General features: G+C 34.0%; 1 protein-coding gene across 2 annotated transcripts in view; it reads left to right on the top strand.

Moving 5' to 3' along the window:
• LOC136288348 (uncharacterized) overlaps positions 1-27,444 on the top strand; it is a 67,563-nt gene that overhangs the window by 19,858 nt on the left and 20,261 nt on the right. The window contains exons 1-3 of one of the 2 annotated variants that reach the window (XR_010720508.1): positions 1,878-1,975; positions 2,429-2,493; positions 24,661-24,808. Coding sequence is in view for 1 of the 2 variants with exons in the window: in XM_066181374.1 (XP_066037471.1) it covers positions 2,429-2,493 (65 nt within the window). In the remaining variant the exon portion in view is untranslated. Of the gene's footprint in view, positions 1-1,877; positions 1,976-2,428; positions 2,494-24,660; positions 24,809-27,444 lie in introns of those variants that run through there. The other variant, XM_066181374.1, reaches the window with a different exon arrangement.

Genomic DNA, 27,444 nt, shown 5'->3' on the forward strand with positions numbered 1-27,444 from the left:
TGATTTGTGAATCAACACTGGAATTATGAAAAGATATAATCTATTTCCCTGGCTATTCTTATTTTGCTTTCATTACACCAAAGTCTGCACTTGTTTAGGAAGATTTGATGCTGAAATTTGTATTTTTCTTCTCTGTGAAACCTATAGTCTTTATCTGAAAATGCGAAACTACTTCGAAATCCTTATTGAATTAATTTGAAGATCTTAGAATTTTTTCTGTATATATTCCAAATATATTGTCCCTTGTGTATTTGTTCTGCATTTACTGCCTTTTCACAAATTTATCCATGCACGTAAAAACTTTCCTTCTCACCATTCCTTCCTTTCTGACCCTGAAAATGGATCAATGTTGACTTTTATGGCTATAAGAATCATCAAGTAAAAAAATATTAGGAATTAATCGACCCATTTATTATTTTAAAATTATATTTACAAGTAAACAAACAGAAAAGGTCAAGAGTGGAATGAATCTGTACTCAAGAACCAGCTAAAGAAAAAAACACAATGGACTAAAGATCTTTAAATTAGGAGAAATCATGAGAACTTTTCTTTCCCTGCTTGTTTATTTTCTTATGTAAAAAATGTGAATACAGTGATAGTACAGAATATGGTAGAGACAATATTCTTCTATCTAAAGAATTTTTTCTTCTAAACTTCTACACACTGAGTAGCAATAGTTTTTTGAAAACCTCTGAGCCAGTATATTTTTTGTATGTGAAGACATCTTGACTTCTTGTGACTAGAAAGGAACACAAAGGAAAATGTAAGAGAGTAATTTACCCTCACATCAATTCTGACAAGCGGAATAGGCAGGGACTGAAGCAAATGTTTACAAATAGGCAACCTCCTTTATCATTTATATACAGTTTCTATGGTGTTATATGTTCTAGCCTCAGCCTTTTCTAACTTCATTTCTGTCTTCTTAAAAAAGAGTTAGTTAAATTTATTTTAACTTAAAATTCATATTATTATTATTACTTTTCGTGAAATTACATTATTATTACTCTTTGTGAAATTGATGGTTCCAGCTGAGGGTACCAGGATGACCTGTTTCCTTTGAAAGATTTTGCATCTTCAGCTCTACTTGTCCAGACATTCTAAATATGCTTTAAAATTATTTTGGGGAGAATTAATTTTCTTTGAGGTTAATTTTTGAGAGCTTTATTCTGCTTGCAGGTGTTCCTGCAAATCACAGTAACGTGCTACCTGCCCAGGAAAATATTCTCACCAGGATATGAAGCCAATGGAGATTTTATTCAAAGTTGCATCTTTAAGTGGCCTTGGCTTATGTGTGAAAGTACTAGAGAAAGGGCTAATGTGTATTATGAATCCAGCTCCTTATTTTAATGATTTGAAAGATGTCTAAGCTAGTAAAAATGACCGTGTAGCTGTCAGTGTAGCTGCTTGAACTCTTAAATACAAGCTGCATTTTTTTTTTGTCAATTGCATAAAGCATAATTACAAAATTATTTCAGGAAAAAATTAACAAAACCAGGTTTGAGTAAGATAATAAGATTCCTCATTGAGGAGCTACCTTATAATATACTGTGAAAAAGTTGCATAGTGTGCATGCTTTAATCTCAAGTTAGGCAACAAGTTGAAATGTTTTTTATATAAATGGAGAAATAATAGCACAATTAAAAAAAAATTGGATGACTGCAAGGAAACAGATTTTCTGACATTTTATAGTTTGAAGTTTAGTTTTCTATAACCAGTGAAGAAAATTTTTTGCAACTAATGCCATGAGATTTTTCTCATTAATTAATTGGAAATTGATTAAATGTTTTCTTTTGTGTTTAGGGATCCAGTTCTGAATCTTCTGATGGAAATTGGAATTCTGGAAATTGCAAGGGTAGTGTTGGCATCAAAAACCCCATCTGAAATGATAATTAAGCTAAAGTTGGAGAGAGAGGAAAAGTATCTGCCCCAACGAAGCTACAGCATGAGTAATGAGGAGGAAATTTCCTCAGCTGTGGTGTGCATTAGTTGTATTTACCTCTGATAATTTTAATACTAGTAGTTCACAGCAGAGTTTAGTTTGTTCTTGTTAAAGCTGTTTAATTTTAGAACTTTTCAGCTCCCTCTATCCCAACCAATATGCTGAATTTAAGAAGAAAAAACCCAAAACACGGTAATATTCCTTTTAGAAATGTGAATGAGCACAAAGATTAATGTTTAAAAGATAGACCTTACATAGTTACAGAATATCAGACTACCTTCCTCTTTCATATTTTCAGGTTTTTTATGTGGCTTTTAACTGAAATAATTTCGGTTGGCTATTACACAGCTTTTCTCTTTTGGCAACTGAACTTCAAAAATAGCTATTAATTTAAATCAAATTCCGCTCTTTACTCTTATGGCTTTTCTCAATATATGTTTTGTGATTATTGAAGTTCTGATTCTAGTCTTTAATTCTGTTTTGTTACAGAACAGTGTTTTTAAATGAGTTTTTCCCTGTACAAGAGGAAAAAACATGGTGGCCACGTCTCACAGGTATGTAAAGCAAGGGAAATTAAGATATCATTAGATAAAAATTAGTTATATTTAGTTAAGCAGACAATGTAAATTATTATATCTGTACGTAGATATTTAAAGAATTTCCTTAATAAGCCATGTTTCAGTGTTTTATACTAGGAAACTTGTCAAATTACCGTTTCTGAAATATGGGAAGTAAGGAGAGTTTACTTTTATTTTGGGTGAAAAGAAAAATAGAGAAAAAGTATGTCCTCATCACATTTCTATTTTAAAATGCAGTCTTAATATAGAGATATTTCATAGAATTGTAGAACTATTAAGGTTGGGAAAGAGCCCTAAGTGCATTGACTTCGACCACTAACCTACCATTGCTATGTTCACTGCTAAAATGTATTCCTAGAAACCACATCCACAGGTTTTTTAACATTTCCAGGGATAGTGACACCACCATTTCCCTGAGCATCCTGTTCCAGTGCCTGACTATCCTTGGGGTGCAGAATTTTTTTCCTGTGACCTGAACTTCCCCTGGTAAATTTCAATGCCATTTCCTCTGCACCCATCACCCCCTTTCAACCAGGCTTAATATTCCCAAGTCCTTCAGAGAGAAACATAATTTGCTAGAGATCTGTATTACTTACAATAATTCTGTATTGCATTAATACTGTAGAAATATTCTTTTATTTGTTTTGGTTCTCTTTGCTCCTGCAGAGGCTCTTGCCTTAACACAAATCACTAATTGTAAAGATAACAATGTGAAGGCTTTGCAGTTCTTAAGATAATTTAATGCTTAAACTAAAATCCCAGTGTAAACTTGCGCACTGTGATTTTTTTTTCCTGTAGAGGGTCTTCTTAGTGGTTATCTAAAGCTCTTGAAAAGACATTTCGTGACCTGCTTGGGGTTTCAGTGTACTAGACAGTCCTTTTTTGTTGTGTTTCTTTTACCAAAGACAGCTTTGAAAACCTCATAGATTTTTTTGTATTTGAGAGCAGAATGAAGCCACACTTTGTCATTGCAATGCCTGCTCAGATGTTCCTAATGCTTTTTTTATCATTAATAATTTCTGTCCCATAAGAATTACACAGAACCACCTGAAAAATCATAGATCTCCTAGAATAGAGGTTGTATTTTGTTTGGATTCTGGACAAAAAAACCCAGCCAACCAACCAACCCACCAACCAACCAACCCACCACACACACATATGCACACATGCTCACCCCAGAAGCCAGAAAAACCACCCCAAACTGAAGTCCAGGTGAAATATTAAGTGTCTTCCTTCAACTATTCTGCTAGACTTTTTTATTATTATGATATTATTTATATTAGATTATGCCATAATCATATATGTTATCATCATTATTATATTGTTCACAATTACATATATTAAATCATTATTTTAATTTTTGAATCGGCATTCTTAATAATTTTTAAACATTTTTAAGTTTCTAACACATAACTACAATCACTGCAGTGTGTGAGTGATTTCTATGCATAACTTCTCACAGGAATAGCAGAGAAACTCTCAACACAGGCAAGAGCTGTAAAGTACTGTAATGGAGGCAAAAATTTCTTTCCTCACTCATTAAGGTTTCAGATAAATACACTCTTGAAGATCCTGAAACTTATGTCCTTGTCCTGTAGTGGAGAGGAAATAAAAAGATAATGAACAAAGAGACAGTGTTATGGAAATGTGAAGAATCTAGGAAGTGTTAAGGGAGTATGTTGTTTGGTTTGCCTTGGCAAGGAAGGTGTGTTCCCTCCGTGTATATTCTGTTGTAATGGGGGAAGAAAATAACAAAGCCAAACTAGTATGGTCAGAAAATTTAACAAATAGGATATTCTATGAATTAATAGTTAATGTTTCTGGTATGAGTTCTCACCTTCAGTGCTTCAGTTGATATGCTATTATTAGGACCATGAGCTGTTTTGAGAAGTGCTTTCTTAGCCCCAGACTACAATGTGAGCAGTGGAGTTGTAGTAGTTTGAAGGCAAAACAAATGAGAGGCTCCAAGTCAGAGATACAATTTAATAGGAAAAAAGGAAAGAAAGTAAAATAAAATAGATGCAATAATACAAAAGACTACTGACAGAGTCAGAATACAACCTGAGCGTAGTGATGGAAGCAGTCCAGATGAGGTGGTCTTCCTGAAGCAGTGATCCTGTAGAAAGGTCTGGTAGCTCGGGTCCTCTGGGAATCCAGTGGGTAAGCGCCCCTCTGGTGTTCAGAGTCTCAGCTTATATGCAGGCTGGAATGCTTGGTTTCTCCCTTTGGGCGTAGCATCTCACAATGGGATGGCGAGTCATGTGATAAGGCCTGATGGGCCCATTAACAGGAGGTAGTCCAGGAGGGGGTTATCTGTGAGCTGTGTAGCAAAGGTGCTGATGGGCCCATTAACAGAAGATAAGCCAGAGTGGAGGAGGCAGGGAGCACTGCCTCACCTGGTTTCAACAGTTCATGAAGATGGTGATAGAATATACTTCAACCCAGGACAGGAGTATATGTTTAAAATGGCCTTGTCTGCAACTTTTCTCTGCAACTTAGGAAATAAACTTCAGTATTAGCAATCCGATTATAATCTTTAGTACTGACCCTAGTCAGCAAAGAAAGCAGATGGTAAATACATGCTTTGCTAACTGGTCATGCAGTTGGGACACAGCAGCAGGGAATTTTTCATAATAGGAAAAAATTAAATATTTTATAAGAAATCCTATTTCATCAGTAAGGTAGCAAAACTGATTTCATTAATGATCACTTTCTCTTTCTCCCTGTCCCTAAAGAAAAACTCTAACAGCCAACTTTTGGGGGTTTCTTTTAGTAACCTTCTTTTTCCAACACCTAAAATGAGAGGAATCTTTGGTCTGGTAAAAGGATCTGCAGCTCTTACAGTGTGATCAATTACAGGCAGTTAAATTTTCTTATACAAAGTTGCATAAGACAATAACCTTCATGTTCCATATTTTTAGCAAAATCATGATCTTATCTTGTGAGAAGTCAGATATTTTACTGAGTGATAATTTCCAAACCACAGCACACTCATTTCTGTTAAAAACATGATGTGTTTTGGAGTCTTTTTTTTTGTCTTGAATGGAAGGTTGTTGTGAGAGTCTTTGTTCTCAAGGTCGAGGATTCATTGTGCGTCAACCTCTGAATCACTCTGAAAGTAATTCTATATAATAATGAAGAAGGATCCTTGGAGAAGGAACAAATTATTTGTCTAATGTCAAGTATTTTTTTTGTATGGGGAAATATGATCTCTCCTGGGTTCACCACCCTTTCCAAGTAGTATTAACACATGAGCTGTTGCCTATTTTCAGTAAGAGATTTAAGTTTTCTCACTCAGAGTCTGATAACTTCATTACTCTCACAATTTTTGTGATGATTAAACAGGCTATCTTCACAATAAAATGCTCCTTTTCTTTTCCTTATTCCCTGGGTTTTGTTCTCATGACTATTTGAAGGAGTTGAGGACTGTCCCCATCTTACATGATGTTGCCTTTAGCTCATTGATATATGATAAAACTGGGGTTATGATCTTGTCCTTTTGCTAATATTCTTCTTAAGGTTTTAAAGACTCTTCTGTTGACTTTTTGTTCAGTTTATACCTTGGTAAATTAATTGAGCTGGAACTGCCAGCTGATCCAACATTTTTTGTTTCAGCTTCAGGTATAAGAATTTATGTTTCTCCATCTCCCCTTAAGGTACTCGATCTCCCCTTACATTTTTCTGTGGCTTTGATTAATCAGACGTTTACTACAGGAGCAATCCCAGCAGTAGATTCTGTAAAGGAGATAAGAATATGAAGGTAATATTGCTATTAAACTGGAAAAAAAAAAACAAGATAAACTTGGACAGCAAAATTCTAAATAATAATATTTATCTGAAAGCAACATATAGACTGGACTTTCACAAAGTACTTCAGAATTTCTTCTTCATCCCACCTTTTTTTCTAAACAAGCAGTGAATCCTTAAGCTTATAGAAAGGGAATATGCATCTTGTCTTTGATGTAAAGGCTATAGGGGCCTACATTTATCTTGACAACTTGAATTTAACAGAGGATGGTAAAAAAATAATTTAATTAATTGCATCTTTAAACTTGTCAAAAGTGGTAATTTTTAGTTCTTCTTCTGTATCATTTTAAGAAACACACCAATATTTTAAAAGAATGTACACATTATTTAACTAAACTCTTAAAAGAAAGTTTTGTTGAGTAAATAATCCTCCAAAAATCCTATGGACTTTTAAAAGAATGACTGACTGCTTTTTGCCTGTCATATTCTCTGTAATCCGAAAATCTGAGTTGTGCCACATAAATCAGTACATGAAATATAAGATGTACAAGACACTACTGGCAAGGCCATGGGTTTGGAGAATCTGTGAGTGTAGAAATACACAGATCCTTAATGATTTTATAGGCTTGCAATTTCATTAAATTTCCAGAAACATTAAAAAAATAGGGGTTTAGGGCTCTATGTTATATTTTAAATTTCTGTCCTCTTGTAACGGAACAGGATATGCTTTGTAAAACATTTTAAAGTTTGATGTACAATTTTATGTACCTGATTCTTGCTGTCAAAGTATTTTGTTGGAGGTATCTGAGTTTGCTTTCTGGACTCCTGTATTAGTTTTCGCTGTTATTTTTGTCATTATTTTAATGTATGTTTATGCTCTTCATCTATGGAATAGAAGAATTTTCGTACCATTTATTGTGCACAATATGCAATTCTAAGCAACCATCCAATATGTCTAAAAAATTAAACTGTTCATTCTGTAGTCTTTGGAGGCACCAGTGTTATCTACTCCTACTCTGACAGTCTACAGTAAGGAGGTGCATGAAAAGAGACTTTAACAAAGTAAATTTTCAAGTACTGAAGTGATTCTTCTATGGCAATAATTACAGAAAAATGCTATTTACTTCTAGGGTGTTTTTATTTTTCAGGTAGCTTGATTTTTATCTTTACAGTAGTTTACATCAACTTCATGTGTATTTACTGAATTTCAATTTTTTTTTAAGTTTCTCTAATTTCTTCCTTGATAAATCTCATTATCTACCACAAGCACTGTTCTCTCAACAGTCATCACACTGGCACATTAAAATATACAAAAGAAAAGCTGTGTTGTCAGCTCTATTAGAGTGCAGAGAAAATAAAGGTGTGTTTCCTCTTTTAAAAATATGTGATTAATATGTTGCATAAGTATATAGTGCGTTTTACTAGAAAAGAGTGCTCTTCATTTTTTTTCATTAAAAAAGAAGGTTGAAAAAAATCTGTGCAAGGATGTGTTGGCTGCACTGACATCTCTCAATTTGTTTTTATAGTCATCAGAATAATGGCAACCATTCTGATTACAAATCATATATCACAAAACTATGGGCTTAGTGTCCATGAATAAATACTTGTTAAACTTCCAGGACCAGTTTTCATGAAGAGAAAAATGAAATGTAGATGACTGTTGAAGGACAGTCAACATCTTTCAATGGGGACAGGAAAAGGTAAATTTGTAGAAGAGAGCAGAATAAACTTGGAGGCCAAACAGAATATTAAAAAGTTGGAGTTTATAGCGAATCTTGTTCCAAGGAGTTGTAAGTGAAATATTTAGCACCTCAAATTATATTGTTGCAATATGTAACAGTGAAGGCGATACTTTCCTCTTAATTGTGTATACCTTTTCCTTTCGTGCAGCTACTGCAATCTTTTTTGATGCCATATGTACTTTACAAGTGGTTGCATATCAAACTATTGTTAATGATGGAATTTCTAAATCTGTGTTTAAAGAGAGTGCATATGTCCCTAGGGTACTGGTTCACAGTGTCAGGGTGATGCTCAAAATATATCAAATTCCTGATACACTTTCTAAGATTAAACAACACCATGCCTACTTCATCTACTTTGCAGGTGGTCTTGTTACAAAGTATGTAGAACTCCTCCTGCTGTTCTCATATATGAAGAAAACAGTTCCTTTTTTTTTTAATTTTACTTGAAATTCTTATTTTACTTGAAATATCTTGTGTTTCTCAGTGAGAAATAACCATTATTTGTTCATTGGTGTTGCTTCAGGGATAGACATGATTTGAAAAAAAGTGAGTCTAACACTGCAATACAAGTGATGCTAAAAATCATTATGTCGTGAAGAAAATTTAAAGACTGTGCATGTGTTTAAAAATTTTTAAAACTTTAATTTTTTTTTTTTATTTGGTAATCTTTCAAAAGACAGTAACTTTTTATATTTTAATGCAGATGTAAGCCAGTTTCTTTCAGGAGAAAATACTAAGAAAGCCTCCACATGCCTTAAAGGTTTCGTGTGAATTAATAAATCTTTTAGAAAGCAGAATTTTGTTAATAGTGGTTATTACTTTAAATTATCTAATGTCTCAGTATGTATTTCCTGAAAGATCATGTTCATAGAGAAGCTGCTCGGTATATTTGCAGGTAGTTTTACAGTCTGTCATAGTCTGTATGATGGCTTTCATATACATCTGAAAGTTACTACATTCAGGTTCTTTTAGTTGTGTGATGAATAAGTCTTGCTCAATCTTGCTGTTGCTCTTCTCTGTGTGACCCTTGGTAGGGAAACTTCTGAGCAATGATGGCATGACGTTATGTTTTCCACAAAATTGTTTCAAAATATAAATGCCTTATGAACTGAGGTAAATATTTAAGCTGAATTTCATATTTATTTAGGAATAAGTTGAAATCTTCGTCTTTCAGGGATTTTTCTGATAGAATGGTTTTTTGTTAGTACTGTTTTTATTCTGCAGAGACTGTGTATACACCTCTATGAGACAAATCATACCCAAATATAGATCTGAAACTGCAATACTTACGATGCATTCAAAAGAAACATAGATTCTCTTCTTACTTTTTAATTTTGTGCATAGAATTACAAAATGAAATCAATATAACGTAAAATAATGTGGAATTTTTGCAGCAAATAAGTGAGATATTCTAGTGCCCTTTTTCACACTAAATGGGTAATCTGACTTTCTGCAGTAGGACTATCTATGGAGCAAGGTGTTATTCAGCTGAAGGCATCAATGGAAATAGGCATCTAACTGTGAATCATGAACTGTGCCACTTACTTTCACAAGTGAGTGTGTAATGTTTGATTTTAAGGGACAACACATTGTATAAGGGAATATACATGCCTCCAATAACTTCACATAGAAACACTGAATTTTTTCGTATGAATTTTGACACTTGAAAGTATTTCAGTATTTACTAATATTTTTAAAATAAGGGTTGACTGATTAAGTTACTTTTTCAGTCAGGGTATAGGCTAACAGTAGCATTGTCCTAGTGATAATGCTGGTCTGAATAAAAAATACATGCTCTCATATTTAAACTATTGCTTATTTCTTTTTTTTTTTTTTTTTTTTTAAAGAGGGTTTTTATGTCAGGTTGAAATTGATTTTTTCCTGTGCACATTTTTGTGTATTACTTAGACCAGTTCTCTGGAGTAGTCTGGGTGAGATCTACAGGATCTCATTAGTAGAAAACTGTTAACCTAGATCAAGGTCCTGTGAGGGACCAATTAAAGGGTCTAATAGTAACGGATTAAAATTTTATATGTAAGGATGTTGTGTTACTTGTCTTTCTTGGTTTTCACAAGTGCAGAACAATGCACTCTTTGTGTGAAAGAAGTTTGGCACAACTGCTAAATGTTTTGGGAAATCTGAAAAAGGGGCCAAAATGTTCTATGTACACGAACTTAGCTCTAGAAGGCCTAGTCCTTTGAGAAAATTTTAGTTCAAGGAAGGAAGAAAGATTGGTAAAATTATCTTTGTTTATAAAGTAAAGAAAGACTGATAAAATAATCTAAAAATATTTTAAAGCAGCCCAAGAAATGGTTACATATTTTTTCAGAGGAAAAAAATTAAATTGACTTAACCTCCTAAATACAAGATAAACTGGGAAAATCCATGCCAGTTTGTTTGTTTGTTTTGTTTTGTTTTGTTTTGTTTTTCCAGAATTTGTTAGGAGAGCAGAAACAGGCATCTTTTAAAGTTATACTCATACCACAATTAAAATTTTATTTTTGAGGGCATATTTTTAGACTCTAAACAGGGTGATGAAGAGCTGTAAACTTTGTATTGTTCACTAATTATTATAATTTAAAATAAGATCCCACATGGATAAAGTGGAAGGCATTTATTTTTCTTTGATAAATGGAAATGCGCTTTCCAGTGGTGTGATCAGAGCTTACCTTTTAAAGTAAACCACTTGGAGTCCAAAAAAGAGGGAGAGACATTTATATAGCGAGAGAGACTCTTCATGCAATCCATAAGAGGCCATCCATTTTAGGAGCTTGGGCTATTTTCCATTATCGTAGCTGACAGAGAGATGTCAGCTCTTCATTGGTGCTGCTTTTCCTCCATGATAAAGAGGCATTAGTCCTCAGAGGCTCTGCAGTTGCTTTATGCTGGCATAATTGTATGTTGCCATTAAAAGGAGCTCATGCAGCTGCTGGATGAGCTTGATAGGAAATTGATTTGGTCATAAACTAAGCTGATTAAAGAAAAAAAAACCAACAAAACCTTTCAGTCAGATTAATCCTCAAATGTATCTCTTTGTTTGGATGCAATGAATACTATTGCTGACAAACACAACAACTTGGGAATGCTCAGGGAGGGTTCAAGGAAAAGCATCTATGTTGGCTTAAAGTGAGCTGAGCCCTCAGGTAATGTGAGCATTATGGTAGGAAATATTTATTCTGACATTCTGTATGAGTTTGTCTGCCTTTTTATCTTATCTTTTTGTGTATGCTTTGTGTCTGGGACTAAAGCCACCTTTCAGTGGCATAGAAACTAATTTTCTGTGGGGGCTGATTATTTCTAATTGCAGTCAGTAACTTACACTCATCTTCTTTTGAAACATCTGACCTATGTAATTGTTGCTGTAGGGAATTTATATTAGAAAGAACAGCAATAAAACTTACGATGGTAGTTTAAACCATAACAGAAACTCAGATATATCACTGCTACAAGGAGCAAATAGAGAGGTTTCTCATGCAGAAATCACTGCCTGTTCTCTTATGCTCTGAAGCAATACTGGTTATCAACGTAACACTGATTTGGTTATGTCTCTCACGCTCACTCTTTGATGAGGTCTTCAATTTACCCAAGTGTTATTTTAACTTACAATCACAGGAGAGCCTATTTGCCAAATGCTGAAATCGTGTTGAGTACCAGGTAGTTCCCATGCTAGCAATTTCTGTAAAGCTAGGTGTTACGGTTTAATCCCAGCCAGCAGCCAAGCCCTGCACAGACCCTTGGTCACTCCCCCATCAGTGGGATCAGGGAGAAAATTGGAAGCGTAAAAGCCAGAAAAATTGTGGGTTGAGATAAAGACAGTTTGATAGGGAAAGCAGGTTGAACACACAGGCAAAGCAAAAGAAGGAATTAACTCACCAGTTTATGTACTGATCTTGATGTCAGATGGTCTGGAATATCCCTTTGGTCAGCTGGGGTCACCTGTCCTGGCTGTGTCTCCTCCAACCTCCCATGCATTCCCAAGTCCCTTGCCAGCATGGAATTACAAATAGCAGAACAGGCTTTGCTTCTGTGTAAGACCTGCTCAGCGATAACAAAAATATCTCCATAATTATCATTATTGTCCTGTGTTCAGGACAAATCCAAAACACAGCCCTATACCAGCCTCTGTGAAAGAAATTAACTCTACTCCAGCTAAAACCAGCATACTGGCTTTTACAGTCATATGCTGAAAAAAGGCTAGGTAAATTAATTACAGTGTTTCCAGTAGTACCACATTTATATGGCAAACTTGTTTTCACTGCTTCTAGCCTAACTTTTAAATATACTTATACTGTGAAGTCATCAATTGGATCCAGAGACAAGGTTCTGTCACCCTTCTTTCCTCTGCCTTTCTACCCAGGCTTTGTAGGAATTGTCAGACTCGCTGACATAGAGCTAGTTGCAATGTTAACCTTCCTAAATGAGTGGAAAGTGTTAGCACTCCTTCAGGGTGCTTTAATTTTCTTAGTTAAAAACTAAGTTAAATAGCTAGACAGAAGTGGTAGAATACTGATTTATGTTGTTATTAATATCATAATGTTTCTATTTTCTCACAATGAAATATCATCATCCTCTTTAAAAATAAATAGATAAATGAAATTTTAAAAAACAATACAATATTCTGACATATTTAAAGAACTATTTTTCCTGTTGCGCCTGACCACTTACAGTTTTAGGGAATAGAAAACAAGTTTTCTGATTCTAATTAGATTGAGTATTTCTATATTTTTTCCCAACATCTTTTGATTATGCTACTGATTTTTGAATTCTCTCTACTTAGAAATTCTAGGGTCTTCTGCCTTGTTTTGTTGGGATTTTTTTTGCATTGCTACTTTTCTGTGGCTCACTCTTGCAAAGTAAATCTAGTCTTGGTCATTTAAAATTTATAGCATTTCCTGATCTTTTCATAGATGGTTTTGTTCTTTTAATTCTACTTACTGTCATAGACATACAGCAGGTGAAATTAGTGATTATGTTTTGATTATATGAGATATTACTAACTAGTATACGATCAGCCTAAGATTGACTTTTAAGCATGTTACCACATTTTAGCGTCTATTTATGTGTGCTTTCAAATAGGGTACAGTTGATACTCCTCTTTTCAGGCTTGACAAACTTTCTGATACCAGGGTTTCAAAGACATGTCTGTTAAAAGCTGATTCAGATGGGTTTTTTCCATATATTTTCTGTGAATGCACTGTGGCATTTTTGTTCATACATGTAGAGTAGAACCCTTTTTTCACTACATTCCTTTTCAACCTTTTTTTTTTTTCAAATATTTTTTTAAATGCAAAAAAGTAACACCTCTAGTGCTTGGGTACTATATGCAAACAGAAATTCTCTGGTTATTTTTAAATTTATTTTTGTATTCCCTGTATAAAACATGCAGAAGCATATTGAAGCCATGTAAGAATTATGTTATCAGTGTTTTCCTTTTTTTAAGATCAATTAGAAAATTTAAATAAAAAATACAAAAATAAAAAAAAGGACCACTCTACATCTCCCATTAAAGTAATGAAGTAATGAATGATGATATCCGTTTGTTATTCAATTTTGATTTATTGCATTGCTTCCTAATCCTGCTAAATTCCTCACTGGTTTGCAGAAAGGAGAAAAATTACACTAGAATTCTTTCCAGAATTAATGGATGTCAGTACATCCTTTTTAGCTACCTTTGCTTATGATTCTGGAAAGCCAAAGTCTAAACGGGCAACAATAATGGGCAACAATACTGGCACATAAAAAAGAGGATTTTTTCCATATAGTTTTGTGTATTTACTCCTTGACGATTTCTTTTCTTTTATCTGAGGCAATAAGTATGTCCAGAATCATTAAAGTCATGTCTCACATCCCTGAAAATTCAAGTGTAATTTATTGTATCATTGCCAGATATATTAATTCCTTTCAACAGTAATTAGCCTGGATCTCTGTAAATGCTACAAATCAGCATAGATTTCAAATGTACAAGTGGATGCAAAAAATTGTAAAAATGTATGTGTATCTGTTGATTTCTGACTGGTACAATGATGTGGAAGATGCTTTTTTCTCCCTTCATGCTTCAAACCTCTTTAGCAGCGCTTACACTTCAGGCCCAGAGAAATGTTCTTGTCTAGGTAATATAAATTTATTTCAACCTTCAGTAACAAATCACAAAACGAACAGGGAATTACAAAGTAAGTGGGGCAGGAGAGGTAGGAGGTAGGGGTGAAGGAGGAAAGAGGTAGAACAAAAATCCTAAACATGGAGTAAAGGAGGAGATGGATTGTAAAAAGCACTGTCCTATTATTGCAACATGCTGACTCTTCACTGCTACCTGAAGCTGCTTTCCATTCTTATTTTAAAAGTCATCATTAAGCAACTAATAATTCAAAACATGTTATGTGTGAAGTATATTTTCTCATAAACAACTCTCAAATTAAATTCAAAATAATTTCCATGAGTTAATTATCTTCTTGTGAAATAAGTTTAATTTCAAAGGCCTGTAAAACAGTACTAGAAACTGACAGGAAAATATGTGAACTTTCATAAATTAATGTAATGAAAGATATCTTGATATTGTATCTTAGCTATCTCAAAAAATAATAATGGAAATAATAATAAGACAACGATGAGAATTAATGTTTGCACACTTCTGGGTTCTTCAGGTGCTGAGTTCACTTTTTCATCCAGAGGAAGATTACTATTTTCATGTCATTCCTGGGAAAGGAGTAGCTGGGGTTCATTTAAGCTTCATTTCATACTTCATTCATAAGGAAAGAATCGGTGCAACACTACTGAAAAATTTTCTCTTTCTTAAGAAGTAATACTGAAGACAATATGTTTAAGGAGATTTATAATATAAAGTCATTAGTTCAGTTTAGTGTTGAGTATATTCCATCAAAATGGATGAATCATGTGCTGGTTGTCTTTACCTGAACCTCTGGATTCAGGGGTTTCTGGGTTTCAGTAGCACTACATCGCCACATAAAGAATAGAGAAAACATATGTGGAGGTTGGTGCATAGTACAGGGAGACATCTCCCACTCTTTCTGTTTCTACCGATCTGATTATAAAACCTATAGCTTTAATTTACAAGCAAATATTTAAAATATATTGACATGTGCTACTAGCTTTTTTTCTTGTCTTCCAGATAAATTTGCTTGGTCTTAGTTGATAATGCAACCAATTTGCAAGAAAATCAACTAAAGTTAACCTCTACCAAACAGCTGTGTACAAACATTGTGTACAAACTTTGAATTTTCTATATCCAGTTTAGTGCCTGTTATGGTTGGCCTTCTTTGTTTTCATAGCAATACAATTTGTATGTATTGCTGTATGTATATGTATGTATTTTATAACTACAGAGTGATGTCAACACAAATCAGCATGTTTGTTTAACAGTTAATGCAACGTTTTTCTTGTCTGCTCTGACTTGACAACAGCAGTAACCCTTGGAAAACATAAATCTTTTCTTGAGAGCATACAAAAAGTATGAATTGCAGTCCAACAGGGCAGACTGGTTATGAGCAATAATCTTAAATACAGAACAGAAACCCACATCTTCAGACTAATGTGATTTAGGCCAGTCCCTTGATGAAATGCTGGTCTGCTCTAGCCAAGCTAATTTTGCTTAAGTGATAATTAATAGATCTATCTATTATATTGACATGACTTAGGGATTAATAGTGTTCAGAAACTTCCACATGTGGGTAGAGAGTGAACTACAGTAAAAAATGATATCAGTATTTATGTATTATTCTATAATTAAATATCAGGGTTATCTATCATAGTAATTGGCTTTCTGAAAAGCTTGTTGCTTAAGTACTTTGTTGTCATCATAGCTTCTCCCCAACTCTTCATTCCTATTAAATTCAAAATTTATTTTTGAGCCTATTTTATGTTTGCCAGTAACAACGTACCATACTGGGAACGAAGGGGAAAGAATGGGAAAATACTTGCACTTTAAGCTTCTAATAGATAATAGTTGAAAAGTGTGGAGAAAACTCTCCCTTTCAGCAAGTAAAAGTCTTAAAAATGCAGAATGAGAACCCAGCTTTGCTTCAGCTATAGGGGTCCACAGTTATCCACAGGTACCTTTACACCTAAGCATTAGCCCTACTAATAACTGCTGACATTCAAGCACAGATTGGCACAGGCACTGAATTTTTTAAATGGCACTGATAAGCATGGCACATATGTGAAAGTTTAGCTTGATTGCTATAGTTCCAAAGTCAGCCATCATTTACGTCTAGATTGAGAATATTATGTTCTGCATTCAAGTGGTAGGGAACAGCTGCTGGGACTTGTGGCCATATCTGCCTGACCTATTTAGATCAAGCAATTGGTTTACAAAATGGAGCTTTCTTTGCTGCTTTTGATTAGTTCATGGAAATGGAACATACTGGTTCTACAAAAATGCTTAGTATTTGCAGTTTGGGGGATGGGGGGTGTAGGGGGTTTTCTTTTTCCATTTGCTTTTTGGGGTTTTTTTCCTAATTTTTTTTTTTTATTATTTGTCTTTTCTCCAAACCATAAGGGCAAAACTACCTTATAAACATGTAAAAATCTATTCACTGCAATTATTTACATAATTTTTATGTGTTAAGTCAACTGTAAGTGGATATAAGGATAATATGGTGCATTTGTTTCCTGTTTCAATAACTTATAGAATCAAATTTTCAGTATTTTTCAAATATTTCTAATAAAATTTTATTCTGGGTGATATTCTGAAATATAGGCTTAATGTTTTGGTACTCACTGAAAAATGTAGTGCAGGCATCTTCAGCTTAGGACTTGAACAAATAAATGTTGTGGTGATGGTTGTGGCAATATTCCCCTAATAACTAAAATGCCAGTAAATTTGGCTAACATTAATTTTGTAACTCTGATTATTTCTTTTTTCAAAATTTTAATTCATTAAAAATGAATTTAAAATTTGATATTTTTTTGTTTTGTTTTGTTTTGTTTTGTTTTGTTATCAGTAGCTAAAATGCTCTGGTATTCACTCATGCATGGCACAAGGACTTTCAGGAAGACAAAATTGGGAATAGATAAAATTGTGGAATGTTTCTGACTTTTTTTTAAGAGAATTGTAGAGATTTGTATACAGAAGAGGTTACAAAAAACAGACTTTCTTGTAGTAAGACATTTTCTTTGTACTCTCCACAATATCTTTTGTGGAATTTCTTTAAAAGCAGAACTGAAGCATCTCTTGCAAGTAACATGCATCTGTAAATATGTTATTGCTGTAACATTATACAAATAGACAGCAGGGAGTTTTGTTTATTGTTTTGAATCCTAAGAAATTTTTCAAGCATCATGCATTAGATGTAACAACTCCAAACTGGATATTTAACTGCACATTTTGGTATATATTTATGTCCTATTTATGTCCTAAGATCCCCACAATTTTCTCTGTAGCATCTACTAATGTTTATATTTTATTTTCCTTTTGCTGGAGTGTCAATATCTTGTTTGCATGGAGGAAAAATTTACTCCAGGAAAAGCTAGGATGCTGTCACAGCTATGCTTTTCTGAGTGGGTTTTTTACGCTCCAAAGCAATGCAAGAGGCATATGGAGTGTTAATACTTATAAGACGCAGGTTATCCCTCACTCCCCCTCTCCTCATGTTTTAGTCTCCTTCCCAAAGAGTATTAATCCAGAGTACTTTGGAAAGGGTTCATACAGTGGAGCTATTTGAATTCCTATAAGAGACATTTTCAGATAAATTAATTTCATTTAAACAGTTGTGTGGTATACTATAACCAGAAAGAAATGCTTTGACAAAGATTTAAAAATTTTAAGTAGTATTGATTCTATTGTATGCCAATGAAATCCTAATTTCTTATTTGAAGTTCACAAATTAATTGACATACCGAGAATAAACTAGAGAGACTACATGGTTTCAAAAGAAGTACTAAGTGCCTTAATGAAATTTTTCCAAGGTTCAGTACACAATTATACGGACAATGTTCCATTCTTCCTCTGAGCATTCAGTACAATTCATTAACAGAAAGTGTTACTGTCCTACTCTAGCACACAGTTAAGGTGTTAGGTCTGTGAAAGGCGTCAGATTTTAAAGGAAAAAAAAATATTGCAAAGAGAGTAACCTGTGCTGAAATGCAATTTTAAATACAGAGGTTTAGTGTACTTTCTAAAATCTATATTCTTTTGCAATTGCTTATTATTATATGCCTTATGTCTTTGAATACTGGGTGTTAAATTTTACTGTACTAGTGGAAGATGTTTGATTGCATATGGTCAAACTAGCTCCTGTTTGTTACAAATTTTTCCTATTAAACTGCAGAAGTTACTGCCCTTGTGTTGTATGTAGTCATGGTAAAAAATCATCATGGAGAGAAAAAAAGTCTTGAATTTTGTACTCTGTCACCTCTGTTACAGAGTTGTGACAGAGAGAGTTGTGAGGGATCAGTTTGCCAGCAGTCAGAAATTACAAGCAGGATAGAGTATTTTGTGGAATGTTGCAGAAGAAAGAGGGAATTTAAAGTCTGAAATGAAAGGAAGGTGGAAGATAGGTTTACTATACCCATACTTAGCATAAATACTGTTATTTCCTTTCTCAATTTTTATTGCTTATGCATTCTACTTACACACGCCAGCTGGATTATCTACAGGGAAAACAGCAAAAAACAGTAGGCTGATGCCTAAGGGATAATCACAAAATATTAGAGTAATTAAGTTACAGAGCCTATAACAACTGCAACATACAGTCTGTACAAAGAGTATATATTTTCTTACTATAATGCTTTTTGTTAATGTATTTGTGCCATTATAATTCCATGGCTAAGGAAAACAGGGAAATAGGAGAAAAATAAGAATACAGGGGTTCATATCCAACACCAAAGCACAAGAAGCAGGATCAGTCTTGAGTAGATAGACTTACCCTTCTGCAACAAATGAAGACTTTTCAGTACAACTGAGTAAACTATTGGATTGGTCATGTTCTTCTCACTGAAAATAACCAGTAGTACTTGTAGAGACTGCTAAGCACAGTCACCTGTTATTTTCCTTTTAAGTTGTTCCATTTTATTTTCCTTGTTTAAATTTTTCTACTTGATGGTGCTGACTATGAACACTAGCAATATACTTTAAGTCTTTTAATGGTGCTTACTGTAAGTTAAAAGTTCTCTTTATAGCTCATGCATGTTAACAACCGTGACATGAATTCTTAACTTTGAAAATTCAGCACAGCTCCACCAAAGAAATGAGGACCTAAATATTTCATAAACTAAAAGAAACGGAAAGTCATCTCCATTTTCTGACAATCAAAGGGTGCCTGGGAAACATTAAAATAATAAGAAATAATTGTTCTTTTTTGTTCAACCTGGCTGTTATGCTGCAGCTGTATTTCTATTGCATCTTTGTGTGAACATCTGCTACCATGTTATTAAAGAAAGAAAAGCATAACGTAACTTTTTTCGTTGATCTGGCTAATGCTTATTTTGAAAGAAAGTATTCCCTTTGGTTTCAGTTCTTGTATTTCTTCCAGAGTTTTCTCATGCTTTCTCCCTAAAACATCCACCACTTTATAGGAGGAATAATATAGCTAGAAGTATTGCCTCTTTTGAAGGCATCAAAATGGCAGAATGGCAAAATCCATCAGACTTCATTATACCTCAGATTATCACTTTTTTATGTCTTATCCATGGATTTTTTAAATGGTGTGGGGTAATTGAGTAATTCTTGAAGTGTCACATGTATCCATAATTTCTCTACTAAACTGCATCCTAAAAAATTACCTGGAACTTTATTAACTGGAAAGGCTATGTTGTTTCCAATTTATCTAAACAATGTGAAACTTAGTATGTTAAGAGGATAGTAATATGACAGGTCACAGGCCTATGTACATTCCAGTGTGTTAAACACTGGAATTGTTCAACCCAAAGCAATTGACTTCATTGAGCTGAGGTAAAACCATAACTGGCCACATGAAATAACACTTTTAACCCTGATAGAAATAGCAGTGTTAACCCTGTTACTCCCAGAACTTTACCAGCCAAGGACAGGCAATACCAAATTACCAAGTTAGAGTTCAGGAATGACAGTACGAAAACTGAGTAGGCACTTTAACAAACACTGTCCAAGCAGTCTACCTGGCTACATACCTACAGAATCATAGAATCACAGGATATCCTGAATTGGAAGGGACCCACAAGGATCAGACAATGTCCAGCTCCTGGCCCTGCAGAGATCAGCCCCAAGAATCACACCGTGTGATGAAAGTGGTGTCCAAACATTTCTTGAACTCTGGAAGGCATTCACTTCTCCAATATTTTCTAGCTTAAGGTTTGACATTTGCATTTCTTTTTCCAATAAGCATTAATATAATAACATATTAGTTTGCTTTTTCTGTAATTCAGTGTATTAATTGTATTTGCTTTTTCCATCGTTATTATTCTGGAACAGAGATATCTATTTTTAAGCTAATATAATAAAAACCATAAACTTCTCAATTATGTACCATACTGTAATCAATGCCAAAAGATTCAACTCTACCATGAAATCTATGAGTAATTCAAATTGATGTAAAAAATATTTCAGAGGAACTCTTGCCCCCAGAAACATATTTTTATTATGATGTTGGCAAAAGGTGTAAAACCACCAGCTTAGAAAATATATCATGCAACACTTTACATCTCTAAAAACTTGCAATGAACAATCAGAAGGAATGGAAATCAAAGCAAAAAAAATACCTGAGGCCAAAAAGCTTATGTAGCATTTTACTAACATCTACTGTGAATACCAGCAGAACTTAGTATGCTAAAGAAGCATGTGGTTGGTTTTTTAAGCCTTTTCCAAGAAAAACTTATAGCTGGAAGTACCCTGCAGACTTCTAGGAGTCTGCCAACATCAGGTTACAGGCTGCTGCCATATTTATAGACAGCCTAAGAAATATTTTTTGAAGGACAGCTGCTAGGAGACAAAATGTGCAGTAATACATACCTTCCCTGGAAGACTTGTGTGGGTAATTTGAGCTTATGATTGAAAGTCTTTAAAAAATGGCAAATTTGTCTTGCATGCAATAATGTCTCTTGTACAAGCCAGTATCCACCATTCCTGTCCATAGGATTCAGCATGTTGTGGTAATGATTTGTTTTTGTATGAATGAGACTAGAGATGGCTCCCTTTTTCTGTCCTGTTGTCTGCATTCTCTGCATTTAAGACTGTACATCTCTTATGTTGCTCAGCCTTCCACGTGTTGGAATAGAATCTACTTCACTTTTCCATAATTGTCTAATAACTGCCAACCAATTTTCCTGAACCCAAATCCTTACTCATCTGAACTTAGATACGTAAAAAGTCTTCTCTATTGATTTTTTATCTGGGGAAAGAGAGCTTTTCGTTTTTATTAATTTTATTTTTTTTTTAATTTTATTAATGAAATAAAATTTTATTGGGTTCCTTTACAATAGGGGAGTTCTCCTAAGGGGAATGAAATCTATCAAACAGGATGTAATTTCCTTGATGATAAGAATGCCATCCATAGTAAGAATCCTTTCAGATTTGACTCTAGGTTGATTCAAGGAGTGTCTCAATCTGATTTTGCTTACCATACAATTAAAGACCTGGATCTCTATTTCCAATATCTAGCAAATGTCTTTGCTTCCAACCATGAGAAAATTATTTTTGAGCAAATTTTTTTCCAATGGAAACCTTGACTTTGTTAAAAAAATCATAAGTAGCTATTTTTCTGCCTCTTCCTGTCGATATGACACTGCCCAAAGTAATCCCTTCTGGATAAAATTGCCAGGCAGCTGTTTCTGCTGACACTTGTTTCTGGTAGATGGGAGAAATTCTGTAGTATCTTTGATTTATTTTCTCTCCAATCCTTTACAGCTTCCTGAAATTTAAGCTTAAGTTTTGACTGTTACTGAGTGTCTAGTAACAATTATGTTTATTCATAGCCCCTTATTTTGTAATGTTACGCCTAATTTACTACAACTGATAAGATGAAAAGGCATCTAAACTACATATTTTGTTCAAAAGCAAATTTTTGCCTTGGCTGTCCTGCTTAGAAGAGCTTTAATTTATTCAGTGTCACTTTCTTCCACGTTGATTTGTAAATGGAACACTATCAGATCTATTATTTACAAGGTGCTTCTGGATCAGCTGGCCTTTACCTCAATGACTGCCTTGCTAGATGTTTTTTGCCTTCTCTTTTCTTCTTCATTTTACTTTGTGTTAGGTCTTTTCTTTCTCAAATAAATTCACGTCTTTGTTCCTATCCTTCTGGCACCTAATTTTTATTGAACACTTGATACTGTTTAGCAAAAACCTGTTAGCAGAGAAATTAACTATCTAGTTAGAAAGCTTTATCTTTTATTTGCTATTTAGAAAGTTTTATCTTTGAATTGATACCTAGAAGGTCTCCAATTCCCTCATCAGTTCATTCTTTCTGCAAGTCTCTTTAATATCAAAGTAATTTAAATTAAATTAAAAACAAACAAACAAATAAAAAACCCGAACAACAACAAACTCCTCCCAAAAAAACCCAAACCAAAAGTGACAAAAAAACCAAAAAACAAACAAACAAAAAAAAACCACACCAAAAAACCCCACCAACCAACAACAACAACAACAACAAAAAAAAACAACCCAACTGAAACAAAATTTGTTGTTGCTAATTTACTTTTGACCGCAAAAACAAAAAATTCTTCCTCAGTGGAGGACTTTTCTTAGCCTGTCCTCCTAGAGCAGTCTGATTTGTTCAATCATACTCTCTCATCTTCTTGATAACAAAATAAAACTTCTCACTGAAAGGAAATTATTAAGTTTGCCCTCTCCTATGGAACTCAAAAGATTAATTCAAAAAACTCCAAGTAATTGCTCCCATCAAGGCTGAGTCTTGTGTCATCACCTGAAAAAGGCAGCAGCCTCATGCAGTGGTTGACAAACAAATGGATTGATTCAAATCAGCCACAGAACACACTGCCTCTTACTCATCCACAAAGGAAGACAGACAGGAGTCAGGGTGTGATGAGGTGTGTAAAAGGCCGGTTAAAAGTTATTCTGAGAAAAGGAAGAAGAAATTAATGTGTTGGGGAAATGTGTGAGACACAGCTCTGTAGATGGACAGACTTGACTTCTCTGCTTGTGGAGTTATTTGGGGTTTTGCTATGAATTTTATTATCTACGCTGGGTGTTTCACTTTCTGTGCTTTTTAATTTTTCTGTCTTCTTCAGTAAGAGAGCAGGTAAACTTGGGAACAATACAAAGTGAGCTAAGATGTAGTCGTCATGATGAAAGTAAAAACAAATCAAATGTGAAATGAGCATAAGAAAAGGATAGGGGAGAAAGAATTTAAAAGTAATAGAGAATATATAAATACAGTATATGGCAACCAGCTGATCTACCATGCTTTAGAAAGTTGACTTTTATGAGGTTGGCAGAAATTTTTTATCAGGAATACATTCTTTTCTATCTGCAAGTATAAGAGGATGACAACCAAACAACTGAAATTCCTCCTAGGATACTGGTAGTTCTATTTTTTTTAAGTAGTGTTTTTTCTCAAGTTTATTAATTGAAGTGACTTTTCAGAAGAAATTTGTAAGACAAGAATAGTTTAGGTAGCATAAATTATGTAATAACTTTTCAGATAAATATTATTTTCCTGAATTCATGTTTATTATATGAAAAAGAACTATTATGAGGATTTTTCATCTAGTAGGAAAGTAATAGCTGGGGGGGGGGGGGAAGCATTTTAACCTATGTTGTGGCACTACACCAGAAAAAGAGTATCTTGAAGTGAATACAACTAGTGAGGAGACCCTAAAATAAACGGGGAGTTTGGGCGAAAGCAAAACGCAGATCCGAACAGTATGATTAATGCTACATTCTCCATTTATTCTGTCTGTGATGGCAGATTTTATACAGTTCTACATAGTTTACATTTACAGGTGCATTCTCATTGGCATACAGCACAGGGAAAAATGCGAACACTTATTGTTGAACAAACTCTTAAGGCAGCTACTGTGTCCACACTAATTACTGTACTTGCTAACTACTAGAAAACCCTCTGACCCTTGCTAACACCTTAAACTGTAATTCTACCTGCGCCATAGATTTGGCACTGAATTTCTACCTGTGCCATGAGGCCTAGTCTGGGTGGTTCAATCACAGTCCAAATACATTCCCATCTTCTCTAAGAAATTCTGCAACAAAGATTCATTTTGTTGGATGAGAAAACATTGGAAGTTATTACTATATGGAATTCAGCAGACAAAGAAAAAGATCTGTTCTCTTATGATTTAAAACAAAATTTAAGAAATCTGTTGCTGCAAATCATGGACCAGCTAATCAAAATGTTGGTTTTGTGCCGAAAGGTCTGAGAACCACTGGCTCTCAGACCTTTCTGAGAGACCTTTCTCAAAGGCTGGAAACATCAGTGTTACTTAGCAGCCTATGTTTCACTGACATTCAAAATTATGCAGGATAGCATTTCACTGGTTTGGTTTAAAAAGTAGAAAACACAAATCTCTGTTTGGTATAGTTTCTACCATTGTGTGATGTACTTTATTTATAAGAATATTAATTTGAGTAATCTCATTTTGCTTTTCTTATTTATGCACTTACAAAAGAGTAAAGGATATGTGATCATTATGATGGGACATCAAATGCAAAATCTTGAACGTCTTTTTTTTTCATCTCTCTTCCAAGCCCTCCCTGGTGTAGCTGTCATGTTCTCAATCAGATGCCAAGATAAGGATTCAGGTTGAAGATGTTGCTGCTGTTGCCATGGGCAAAGGATGGCCTCAGTAAAACTATAGTCAGAGACACTTTTTACTTCAGAAGTAGACTGGACAGAACTGAAGGACGAAAGAGGCAGGAACGACACATGCTTGTATAGTTATCTCATGTTCTAACTTGCAGCAGCTTGCAACCCTGAAAACAATTTAATGCTACTAATGTGTATTTTTAACTTGCAAATTTCAACCAAGGTAACAGGTCAATAAGCCTGACTTCTCCCTGATGTATCATGGGCTAGATTTCAAGCAGTTTCACAGTTTAATAATGGAACAACTCCTTGTCATCCCTGGGTATTTCTATTATTTCAAGAAATCTACCACAGCCACCTCACTTGTAATTTCTTGACATAATTTTGTTCAAACACAAGCAAAACCAGTGGAGTAATTTAGCTCAATGAAGAACAAAACTTTCCTAGTCATAATGTGTCTAGACATTTCAGACATTTCCTCCTTGGTTTCAGACTTCTTATATTCTTCTGGAGTAGATTTCTAAGCTTACCACCCAGGAACTAGCATTATTCCAATTTAATTTCTGTAGGGTTGTATTTGCATGAGACCTGCTGATCTACTATTTTTCCACAATGTCTTGTGCGTTCTTCTACGCTTTTGAAGTATTTTAAGCATATAAAGATAGAATGTTAGTGAGAAATATGTAAAAGTTAAACATTGGCTTTGCTTCTCCATTTCTAATGAAATTTGTCAGTCTGCAGATTTTCTTGTGATTGAATTCTAATTTCATGGCAACTACTCAGAATTTTTCCTTTGATTTCTCAAATACATGTTCCTTGTTGGGTGCTTTGTGATGATTTCAGAGCAAGATGTTATGTTGTCATATGTGAAAACACTGATGGACTTGGGTTTTTAGGGTTGCATTTAATAAAACTTGATGGCTTGGCAACCTTCCTGCAGTTATTTCAACTGTAAAGATTCCTCTCCTGTCATAAATGATCAGTAACAACTGTCTCTAAAAGCATTTCATCTCTATATACAGATATTTTTTCTTCCCAGGAGTTTTTTTTAGGAATTATATTCAATTTAAAGATACTCAGTGTTTTGATTCTCCCATCTTTACATCTTCTGGTATTGCAACCACAAAATGATGTAGGATTAAAACATAGAATTTATTAACATGAATTAATGTATTAATGTCTTTCTATGGCAGGCATTTGTCCACTCCATTTGTTTGTGAGGGAAATCTCAAAAGATTATATTGAGTCTAATTTGCTTAAAAGATTCATTCTTGTGTTATAGGACTTTATCAATATTATCCCAACTGTGTGTAATTAAACGATCTATCTTATGACAAACTGCAATTCCAATTTAAAAAAAAGAGAATTTACAAAAATAATCCTTCCATTTTTATAAATGCAGCTTTTATTTGAGAGTGCATAAATAAATTTATTAGCTGTAGAAAATCTATTCCAGCTGAATATTTGTTCACAATTTCTAGATGTGGTGAGTAGATCACAAAAATAAAAGTTTTCCAAAATCATGCAATTTTCTCCAATCTTACCTCACAATAAGGTGAGGTAAGATTGGAGAAATCCTGTGTCATACAATATCCTCTTTAACACAACAGAGGAGTAGGTAATTTCACTCTAGAATGTTATGATATTAATATTGAAAATAAAGCATACATTTTTATCCCTGAACTTCAATTTCAAAAAGTAATGATTGTATCGGGTTCAGCTCTGGCCATGCATAGGAAGAAAGGATAACACAACTATTTTTATGACATCCAGTACTGTACCTGAACAAAGCAAAATGTGGCACATTGTTCAATGTTAACACATTTTCCATCTTCTCATGAAATTTATATAATTTCCTTATCATATTCAGAGAGAAATATTCATACACAAAAGAATACACCTGCTTTAGAAAAGGTCTGCTCTAGTCCTTCGTTAATCTGAGAATTTAGAGATATCCTAGTATAGATCTAAATATACTCCATGGAAATTTCAGAATCTCTTTTTTCAGTTTTCAGTCATTTCTAAAGCCAGTCCTGAAAGCTTATGAATTTCAGAAAAATTTAAAATTTTTCATTACTTTGGCACTGTACTGCTCGAAGTGTGAAAATTCCTGGTAAAAACCTAAGTGATGTCTTCTTTTACTCTTCATATAATCTTTTACTCAGATTATATGAAGAATATGCATCCTTTTCATTTTAATAACATATAAATAAATTCAAATAAAAAAGAAAGTATTATAGTAAAAGTGCTAGTCACTAAAAATGACAACATATTACTCCAATACACTAAAGCTGAGTTTGGACTACTGCAGTTCATAAAACAATGAGTAGAAAGTTTTTTTGTTGTTGTTGTTGTTGGGGTTTTTTTATGACAGTATTGTAAAGATTTTTTTAAGCCCTGTGTTTTTTCAAGCCCTGTTTTCAAAATACCTTCAGAGGCATTTTGACCCAGGAACTGAAAGGAGCATGTTTTTTTCTTTACTGAAGCAGATGCTACATATTCAAAGTCACAGGAAAAAAAGAAAAAGTATTTTCAGAATAATGTGGATGTCAAGTTTATTTTGCTTAGCAGGGAATTCATAGGATTGCTGTTTAGGAACAGTCCGATTGCTTTAAAGAAGGAATTGTTACCCTATATTTTCAAGCAATACTGTCTTAGAAATAAACTACTGTGAGAGGAATTTTTGTATGAGGGTAAGGGAGTAAATATTATTTATAAGTGCATAA

This window comes from Chamaea fasciata, unplaced genomic scaffold, assembly GCF_029207755.1.
Source record: "Chamaea fasciata isolate MVZ Bird 193981 ecotype frontalis unplaced genomic scaffold, bChaFas1.0.hap1 SCAF_4, whole genome shotgun sequence".
Classification (NCBI taxonomy): domain Eukaryota; kingdom Metazoa; phylum Chordata; class Aves; order Passeriformes; family Sylviidae; genus Chamaea; species Chamaea fasciata.